Consider the following 10,572-nt stretch of genomic DNA (forward strand, 5'->3'; position numbering starts at 1 on the left):
TTTCAGTTCTTCTCGATTAAGAGCTTTTTTGACCGAGAAATTTAGAAGGTGATCGTCAAGATGTTTTAAGATGATGATAGGTGGTTCGGCGGGCTCTTGAATCTCCTCTATTAGTGGTCTTAAGTGAGTCGTTGAGTGTTGAAATCGAGTTAAAAAATCTCTCTCATTTGCGACACGGGGGTGTCCCTGGACTCCTTTGACCACAACCGTTCCCGCCGTTACCGACCAATGAGACGGATGCTACGATATTCTGGGCATTCACGTCCTGGCGCTGATTGAAACGCTTAGACCTCCAGATATTCTATGCCTAAGGAGATGGTGGATGATCCGACCCAGTATCGGGGCCGAGTCACATTAACGGAACGTTTCTTGTACCTCGTCAAAAAGGCTTACGAGGGCGGCGAGGCCATCAATACCATGAATGCTCTAGATTGGGTCGGTCCAGATAGCAGCAGAGTCGATGAAGAAGATGACGATTATGTCTCAATGGGCGAAGGGGGTGATGAAAGCATCGGTGAAATGAAGAAAAGCAAGGAAGACAAAGACAAGTACTCGGTTATGACCCGCAGCTCAACGAGAAGACAGGATGCTGAGTCGACACTCGAAGAGTTGCGGACTGGCACCGAACAACTTAGCATTGAAGGCCAATCTCATCCATACTCCAGTCTTGAATGGAAACGTGGTTCAATATCTGTTTCCTTTGATGACTCAAAAAGCAAGTGGTACTATACTGCCCAAAGAAAGAGAGTATATATTCAGCTTCACGAAGACCCAGATGAAGGCGACATTTTCGTTATGAATAATCTCCGTCATCGCGCGAGGAAATATACATAATATACTCTAGTTGATAGTATTCTTAAGTCCACTATAGACTGTGATCTCTGGGCGGAAGTATATCACTCTTCCTTCACGATAACATAAGTATGATATCCTTTCTGAAAGTAGGGCTTGTTTTTCTCTCTGTTGTTTCTATAGACCAATACGATTTTTTTTTTTTTTTTGAAATTCTTAATCTAGCTTTTAATAGGCTGCCTTTGATGTACATCGAGTAAATAAATATAAATATGACTTTCGTTCCCTTCAAACGATCTACAGCTAGTATAATATACGTTTAGATGGAACCTATTAGTACCAGCCCTAGAGTTTTACCGAAGATTGTTGGTGAAAAGAGATTCAAATATGGAAGCCCGCAACTTCTGAACTGTTGAAGGAGGTCGCTTAGTGGAGATCAAAATGCGCGTAGAATTCAATTATATCGAGAACCTCCTTGAGGTTTATGCAGAGCGCCACCACAGTGTTCTTATTGCCATTTCCGAAGACATACTAGAGTTAGATGTCCTAATCCCCTTATCAGTCAGATTTTATCCTTTTATGAAAATGCAATGGTTTTGTTGTTCAAGGCCCTAGTATCTCACACGGAGATCGAACCGGAGCAGAGGTGTCCGGCCCGTTTACGTGTCTGATTGGCTTGCTGAGTCTTATCAGGACATGTCAATTCGTCTGACACGACAGGCCACACCAGGTACAAACTTCATAGAGGTCATGACCTGCTTCTAGAAGGCATACTTGCTGCTCCCTATCGGACGATGAGGCTGAAGACGAGCAAGCTGAATCGGGATGCATGATGGAGATGTGGGGCCTCGCGAGGAAGAATGGTTCGTAGTGGTGGAGCAGGACGAACACTCCCAGCCTACGGAATAGGCAACGTGATTTGATCGAGCTGCCAATCTGCTCAGCTTGCATGCCAAAGTACTCCCGAGTAAGTTAGCGTCTTGCCGCTCAATCGACGATGTGGGCTTAGGTGGGTCTCCATAACAATGCAAGGAGGAAAACCTTTCCAAATCTCCGATTAGGATCTCCTGTCTATTGGTGTTGGATGGGGCAATGCGGGCTTACTATTATTACTTTGGCCAGAGTTAAATTTTTGCCGAACTTGTCCTACCGAAACTCCTTCCCACTCAGCTTGGCTGCATTCTTAATATCCCAGCCCCTAAGAATTCATATCAGCGTCCGGTAGCAAACTTCTCCGCATGTTCAGATCTCAGCATTCGAGGTCTGAGCATAAAATGTGGCCCGCTATTGACTCTCTTGGATTTAAAATGGATTGGAAATTCGCCCAGCGTCATGTATTACGACTTGCCGCTGCCACGGCTGCCCTCCTTTTGGTGGCGTTCCTCTACATTAATTTCAATGTGGGATCATCAACAATGGGGGAGGCTATCCGGGTAAATAACAAAACGCAGTCCTGTATAGACTTCGACCCTGCAACTGTATCCGAGAAGCTGCATTCGACCATAAGGCTGAAGCAACACACCTACAATAACGCGGAGATTTCCGAGTTTGTGTGCAGTATTTTGAACCATGATATGAATCTCACCGCCAAGCTTGACTGCTCCGTGTCCATTGACTCCCGATATGAACATCTGCGGCCCTCACCATCCGGGAGCCCCCGGATTCAATACTACTTCGCATTGGATCTCTACCAAGCTGTGCACATCATTCTCCCACTTATGGGCGCCATAATGGAGGCAATACGCTATCTGGGACCCGAGTACTGTGCGCTCTCTATCGTGGAAGGCCGATCAACGGACGGTACATACGCTATTCTTGCCGGTCTAAAGACTGAGCTCGCCGCCATGGGTGTGCCCTACTTCCTTGTCCGAGACTACCTGGACCCCAAAGCTGGAGGCGAAAATCGCATCACGGCATTATCGCATCTCCGCAACCTCGCTCTTGAACCGTTACTGGAAGAGAGCAAGAGCAAACATAGCCGGCTTGCCTCCAAGCCCACGATTATTTTCGTGAATGATATCGTGATCTGCCCCGAAGATATCCTGGAATTAATACACCAGCGCGTGATACAGTCCGCATCAATGACCTGCGCTTTTGACTGGAACAAAAACGCCGGCAATTTCTACGACTCCTGGGTTTCGCGCTCGATGTCGGGCAATCTGTTCTTCGAAGTAACTCACGATGGCAGGCACTGGCTCGGTGACGACATGTTTTTTGACCATCCTGACAGTGCAGCCCGATGGGATCAAACTCTTCCGATACAGGTTTATTCCTGCTGGGGTGGAATGGTCACTCTCGACGCGGAACCGTTTATCCGGGGAAGTATTGCATTTCGCAGCTCAGACAAAGAGGAGTGCTACATGGGCGAGCCCATGACGCTCGCCAAAGACCTCTGGAAGCAGGGTAGGGGCCAGATCCTCGCCGTGCCTTCTGTGAATACTGGATACGAATACGACCAAGCGCGGGATGCAAAAGGACGGCGCGGGTACGTCCACGATATTGTCAATCACACTCAATACAACACAGAGGCGGAGCTAGTGAAATGGCAGAAGGCTCCTCCACCCATGGTGAAATGCATGCCAGTGTTTGAACGGCAGTGGTGGACGACACCTGTTTGAATAAAAATTTTCTATATATACTGTATTTTGGAATACCCATTTGATATCTGTGTCACGCTAGTTTTAATTAGTCTCCTATATAGATGGTAGAGGAAATTTCCTACCCCCTAGAGTGACTCTGAGCCTATTAGTTGCCCAGCTGCCTTGGAGATAGAGCGTAAGACCAAGATTCTCCGGGTTTATATGTATTTGTGCATGACCCTCACTGAGAGTGGACTCAAATCTGATGAATTACCAAAAAGGGATTAGTGCATCAACAACCATCAAATACTGGTCTAACGGTATTAAAGATACTGGAGCAAACTTGGAACCGACGCTCCGTGCCCTACCCACTATACGGAGAGCGAGCTTCGTACCCATGCCAAGGAAAGCGAAGGATGGAACGACGTGCAAGACTTTTGGGAGTCAGTCGCAAGTATCATTTCCAGGGATGGATGGACAACTAATGATCGTTATGGTAACGCTGTGGCCCTCTTCAAAGAGCTACGAGAAATAGGCCGGAAATCGATGGTAGGCAGGGAAGGAGAGGATTTCGAGGAGCAACCACAGTGGGTTGAAGATACATGACTCGATAGTGGCCGACCTCGTATTTTTAGGTTCTTTTGCCCGACACTAGTTTACTCTGATATTGAGTTGCCGCGTGGCATAGCAGAGTAACCTTGGAGACGAGGCTTACGTTGGATACCAAGGTCTTGGCCTGCTTGACATCCATGGACCACGACCAAATCACAAAGAGAATCTCGGCAAGTAATCCGCTTGGCTGCATAAACGGGCAAAATACAATGCGATCTGATCGAGGTTTTCGGGCGATCGGCACGTATAATACTTATTGATTGAATACATAGCACCTTTTTATGGGTATAAGAAACAGGGTTTTCTATTCGGAATTCTGCCTTGCGATTTAAGCGATTACGAGCTCATCGCTTTTGCTTTAGCCTAACGCCCCCTCTCGCTGTTTTAATATCCAAGCTTCTCTTTGCTAGCTATACTTCAATGATTATCTAGTCTCAACTCTTTGTTACCACACACTTTGCATTGAATTCATGTGACTTTATAGAAATAAAGATCCATCGATGTATTGGCTTCCTACCCTACTCTACTTGGGGGCTCTCCCCAGTTGCATCGCCCGTCAAATTCCACGCGATGACCACGATTCATCTCCCCTAAACGAGGACTTCGAAAAGAAAGTCAACTGGGCCCTAAAACATTTCAGGATCCCTGGGCTCGCAATATCCGTAGTCCGCGGAGAGGATATCTTTGCCAAGGTTCGTATACACGTCGCGACGATATTGCTCGCCGTCTCTCACACAAAAACGTAGGGCTATGGTATATCTAATACGGAGACAACCAAACCAGTTACAGAACACACTCTGTTCGAAGGAGCCAGCACAACCAAAGCATTCACAGCAGCAGCCATCTCCCTTCTCGTAGATGACGACAAGTACCCCAATATCCAATGGACGACGCCAGTGCACGATATCCTCCCGGAGTTCGCTCTTGAAGACCCGTGGGCCACGACGCACGTCACACTCGAGGATATCCTATCCCATCGCTCCGGTCTACCGCGCCATGACTGGATCGCCAACGCAAACCTCACAATCCAGGAAGTTATTTCCAAACTACGCTACGCGGCCTTAACAGCACCCGTTCGCACAACATGGCAATACACGAACCTCTTGTACATGACAGCTGGCTATCTAATTGAGAAACAGACCGGTCAGGAACTGAAAGACTTCCTCCGCACCCGGATCTGGGAACCTCTTAACATGACAGAGACCTATTTCACCCCAACGGACGCCCAAGAGGCAAATGAAGACATAGCTAATGGGTATTACGTCGGCTCTGACCACCAGTGTAAAGATGCAGGCTATCCATCCCCGAAGATCCTCCGTGGAGCATCGGGTGTCCTGTCCTCCGCGACAGACTACGCAAAATGGCTCCGCGCCATGATCCATCGCAGGCCACCTCTATCCCCGGCCGGACATGCCGCAGTCACAAGTGCACATAGCATTGTCCTCCCGACAGTGGTTCCACCCTTTTCATCACCCAGTTCGTACGGATTCGGGTGGTTCCTACAATCGTATAAAGGTCACCCAGTGGTTCAACACACCGGCGCAATATATGGCTTCGGATCCATGGTCATCTTCCTACCAGACGTAGAGCTCGGCATCACCATCCTAGGGAATAACCTAATGTCCACGAATGCAGTTTCAAGTGTATTAGCTTACCATATAATCGACGAAGTCCTCAACATTCCAGAAGAAGACAGATTCGACTGGGCTAAAGAGTAACATCCCCTCCCCACCTTCTCCTCAAGTCATACCCTACATCCTACTCAGACCATACTAACAAAGTCCTAGAGCCGAAAAAGCCCTCAACGTCACAATCACCCCGGATCCACGAACCCTCTACCCAACAATCCCCAATCCACCCCTCCACCCACCTCTCCCTCTAACCAGCATCACGGGTTTATACACCCACCCAGCTTACCCAACCCTAAACTTCACAGAGAAATGCTCGCAGAAATCCATCATACCACCTCTAACGAACGCCACAACAGTCCCAAGGCTTTGTATGTTTTTTGTAGATCCTGCCGAACTGCCGGAGTCGCTTATCATGGAGATCGTGCATGTCTCTGGCGATGATTGGGTCTTTGGGTCTGAGTATGATGGGCTTGCGACGGCCACGAAAGTTCAGGTTAAGGCGGGACCTGATGGGTCGGTTGAACGGCTTGGGATTGAGGCGGATGGGGCTATGGCGGCTTTGGGGGAGAAGATTTGGTGGGATAAGAGTGATTGATCTGGGTCTTTATTGTGTTGGTGGTTGTGTTTGGATAGGGTATGTTTGGAGGAGGGTAGATTGAATGAGTTTGAACATATGGAGAGGCAGGTCTCCGAGATTGGGGGGTATTGGGCATTAGTTGATTAATGTTTATTATTTCTGCTGGTATCAATAATACATAGAACTGGGTAAACTTGAAGGGCGAAGGTAAGAGTCAATCACGGCTCAGTGTTCGTCGATAATAACCTCGCCGACTCAGCATCCTCCAATGTGCCCCGGCTGTAATTGTCGAATTTAAGCTCCCCAACGAGCGTCTTCACATTACTGCTCCACGTCAGTATATGCGAAAGAGTCATACACGAAAGAACCTACCTCAATAAATCCCTCAAAGTAAAACCCACCACAGACCTCAGCACCTCCAGCGTCACAAATGCCGAAAAAGCCGGATCCTGTACATGGCGAATACTCAACAACTCACCATCAATCCTCTGCAAATGCCTTGCCAAGGGGAACGAATCACCGACAGACAAATACGGCGGCAAGGGCTGGGCATTGGCAAGCGAAGCCGACAAATGGCAAAGTAGCGAGGTTAGAGAATGGGAATGGAAATCGGCAGATTGTAACGCGATCGAGGCGAGCTGCGAGACCCATCTTTCTCCCGAGTTACGAGAACTTTCCGTCTCCCTGGACGAGACATTTAGATGCTGGGTTGTATGTGCCATCAATGCCATGCTGGTTAGCATTCGCTGGATCTCGGAGATGATGTGGTCGTAAGTTTCCTTTGGGAATTTGCCGCCGATTGGGGGCTCGTATGTACTGAAGTGACTGTACGTGCGGAGTTGGTTTAGGAGCATCATTTCTTCTTTGAAGATTTTGTGTCCGGAGGTTTCGAGCTTGTAGGATGCTGAGCGGGTGTCTTGGCCATTGCTTAGTTCGCCGTGGAGCCAGAGCTCGACGGTTGTGTGCATGCAGCTGTAAAATTTGGCGAGGACGAATAGTGCTCGACCAACGGATTTCCTCAGCGTGGACTTTGCGGTGATCGGGTATGGGAAAATGACCCAGAAGAAGGAGATGGCGCATCCGGCGGCAACGGCGGCGAGTTTGTAGGGTCCGAAGATGTAGATGGGGTAGTATGGTTGGCCGTTGGAGGTTGCGACCTCCATTCCTAGTTTGCGGACCTGGGTTGGTTAGCTATCTTGCGTATGTTCAAGTAACATCGACAGGCCTACCTGTAGTTCATAGCCAACAATGACATTCAGGGTGACGATTGAGATGATGGAAGGGCCGAAGTATTGAGGGACGTTCACGTAGAAATAGTACTATGGAGCAACCGTGAGAAATAGAATGAGTTGAGAATGAATGAAGTCTTACCTCAAATACATTTGCCAGATATAGAAATACAATGACGCCGGGAGTTTTCTGATCGACAATGTACCAGACGACCAAGCTCAAGACTAGCGAGACGGCGGTAGCTACAATACGGGCCACGAAGCCAAACATAGATTGTCCACTTGTCGGGTTCATGCCGATCACAATGACAATCATAGCCCAGATGCACCTTTGGCGAATGAAGAAGTTCTGCGTTTGATGCAAAAACGCCAATATGCCAACGGAGAATGCAGCGGCCGCAACGCGAAATCCGAAAATACTATACTCCGACTTGATGACATGCGAGATAAAGCGAATGATAGTGCTCGCTTTCTCCAGAAGGTTAGCTGGAGGTAGATGCTCGGGATCAGGGAATCGGTCGGGCTCATCCTCTGCATGGATCGAGGCGGGATTGGCCTGGGAAGGCTGCCTGCTGTCCGAGCCTCTCGACTTATCCTTCTCAGACTTTAAGGATAGCCATCCTCGTATAGAATTTTGCATGGGGAAGATTGGTCCGCTCTTTTTCATTGTTCCATCCGCAACCTTGCTATCTGCAAACTTGATTAGTTCGAGCACTCCGTTGAGAAGACTCTCCTGCAGATGGCCCATGTACAGAATCAGGAAAAACTCCTGCCTGACGTCGGAGTCAGGTATCACAGCTCTAGAGTCATTGGATATGTCGTCGACCTTTTCTGACGCCGAGAATGCTTCAAGGCTCGCTAAAGATCGTGGGAGCTCCTTGCGTCGTTCGAAGTACTTGCTCATTTCTTGCTCGAATCGAGAAGTGAAGTTTGAATCAAGTGGACTAATCGCCTCGCCTTTAGACTCCTCATCACCGGATTCGTTGCGCTTGCTCTCTAGTTGCTTAGGCTTGGCCAGCTCCAATGCCAACAAAACATATTGCAGTCCTCCCGTGGTTAGACTGGTCGCATCCGCCAAACGGTCATGGAGAGTCCCCGAAACCTTCTCCATCTCTGATTGCTTCAGTAACTCATCTCCACGTTCACCATCCGACACCCTGTCATTCTCCCGTGACCCTTCGTTCTTGATGATCATATCCAGAACCTCCGGAAGCTGAGCCATTCCAGCCAGAGGCAACAAAATGCTTCGTAATAACCCTCCAATACGGTTGAGATCGCTCGCGGACAACTTTCCCCAAGCAAACTCATCATTAGCATAAAATAGATCGGACTGTAGTTTCCCATGAAGAGCATTCAATTTCGTGATTGACGCCGTAAGCTGTTTCTTCCGTGCCTCTAAATCAGATCCAGGATTATTCTCAACATCGCGAATAGTCTGAGCAGTTCGTGTCCTGTTCAAGAGTCCCTGACCCCCTGTCAGTAGCTGAGGTGTACGCTCCACGAACGCCATTTGGGATTGAAGGACTGCATCAATCTGCGCCACATAGCCCTTGATGTCGTGGAAAACGTTACGTCGGCTGGTAATGGGTAATATCAATAAGGATACACCTGTCGCAATGGCGAAACCGATCATGAAGCCCTTCAAAAGTCTCGAGACGAATGCCAAACCGTCGGATACCGTCACGAAGGTCCCGGCGCGTGTGATGGTGACAGATGCAAAGATGGAAAAGGCGACCATGGGATCCTGCAGTTCCATAGGGCGCCATGCACGGATGGTGTTAGCGACCCTGCTCTGGTATTAGTATATAACCCAACATGACTTTACTAAGGTAGCCAAATATCTCGTCATATAATGATTGACGCGGACGAATAGAGGACACAACGAACCATATCATAAAGATCAGCCAGATGGCAGACACAGCACAGGCGTCACTACTATATCCATTCTTAACACTCTCATTGGCATCCGGAGGAGTATTGTGCTCTCTTGCTTTGACAGCACAGTAGATTGTAAGGCAGCAAAGGGAAGCCGAAACGCATGTTGATAGGAGATTGAAGAACATGATCTTCATGAACTTGGCGCGTGGGGTCAAAGCTTGCGACAATATTGAGATGAGGGCGGATAAATATCCGATTGTCAATGTGATGTCCGCGACTGCATCGCTTTGGTATCTGTAGCTAATTAACCATCGTGTTCTGTGCTCCGTGGAGGTTGTATACGGACATTGCGATCACGATGGTCGGTGGTAATGCACCTTTCAGCATCATGAGGAAGGACCGTGAGTCCAGCCCCAGACGTGATTTCCATGTTAACGGGTTTAAAATACTTGAGATACTTAGTATTGCTCTAATTTATGGCGAGTGAGTTGCTTACCTTAAGAGTTTAGATGGTTTCGAGTTATTACTGTTCGTTTGAGGAGCCATGCTTGTTACAGCGGACTGCTAACCCACTCCGTTCTTGGTATGCAGTCACCGTCGCGGTATATGTTACATGAAGGTTAAGATGTGATAAAAGGAAAAGTTTTCAATTCTAGATTTAGCTACCAGTATCAAGAACTCTAAATAACGCGAATTAAAATCGGCGGCTGCAAGCGGATCGGGTTACCGTGCCTGAAATCCATGGCGCGTGCCGAGCTAAATGCCGATAGCTGGTTAGAAAAGTCCCTGCGCTGGGGATTGTCCCCTTCTTAAGAGCTTCTTAAGAATCAAGATTCCGCTAACACAATATCTCGGGATATATTTCCGCGTACCCAAGATAACATGGATATGTACTGAATAGGAGGAATATAATACAGGTGGTTTGTGATTGACGATATGCACGTGACGGGTCAATTGGCTCCAAGAATTCTTTGAATCATGGACTAATTTAGGGAAACTTGGCGAAAAGTCAAATACATGGACAGAGAAGAGGAAGATAATCGAGATCAGATTAAATGACAGCAATACTAGGGAATATATCCAAGATTAGCCGTGATAATCCTCCAAACGACTTGCGGGTGAAGTCTTTACCGTTCTAGGGAAGTGTTCACATGACAGCCTGAAGGAGCCCTAATTTGGCTAAAACTGCCTCTTACGACGACATATATTGAAATGGAATGCTCCTGCATCACTTCATCATACTCCTACCGCAGTTGAGTTGGAGGGGATGCCGT

General features: G+C 48.0%; 3 protein-coding genes across 3 annotated transcripts; 2 read left to right on the plus strand and 1 right to left on the minus strand.

Moving 5' to 3' along the window:
• Nucleotides 1-303: 303 nt before the first annotated feature.
• On the plus strand, nucleotides 304-834 carry AO090011000121 (uncharacterized protein; the record flags this gene model as incomplete). The annotated part of the gene is made up of 1 exon (XM_023232792.1): nucleotides 304-834. The coding sequence occupies one exon, from the start codon at nucleotides 304-306 to the stop codon at nucleotides 832-834; it is 531 nt and encodes a 176-aa protein (XP_023093365.1).
• Nucleotides 835-2,066: 1,232 nt separating this feature from the next.
• On the plus strand, nucleotides 2,067-3,410 carry AO090011000122 (glycosyltransferase family 69 protein; the record flags this gene model as incomplete). The annotated part of the gene is made up of 1 exon (XM_001825755.3): nucleotides 2,067-3,410. One exon carries the CDS (start codon nucleotides 2,067-2,069, stop codon nucleotides 3,408-3,410), a length of 1,344 nt encoding a protein of 447 aa, XP_001825807.3.
• A 2,541-nt stretch (nucleotides 3,411-5,951) lies between these two features.
• Nucleotides 5,952-9,844, minus strand: AO090011000125 (uncharacterized protein; the record flags this gene model as incomplete). Its single annotated transcript, XM_023232793.1, has 6 exons — nucleotides 5,952-6,120; nucleotides 6,564-7,369; nucleotides 7,421-7,510; nucleotides 7,563-9,207; nucleotides 9,308-9,616; nucleotides 9,795-9,844. The coding sequence occupies 6 exons, from the start codon at nucleotides 9,842-9,844 to the stop codon at nucleotides 5,952-5,954; spliced, it is 3,069 nt and encodes a 1,022-aa protein (XP_023093366.1).
• Between the last annotated feature and the right edge of the window lie 728 nt (nucleotides 9,845-10,572).

This window comes from Aspergillus oryzae, chromosome 7, assembly GCF_000184455.2.
Source record: "Aspergillus oryzae RIB40 DNA, chromosome 7".
NCBI classification, from domain to species: domain Eukaryota; kingdom Fungi; phylum Ascomycota; class Eurotiomycetes; order Eurotiales; family Aspergillaceae; genus Aspergillus; species Aspergillus oryzae.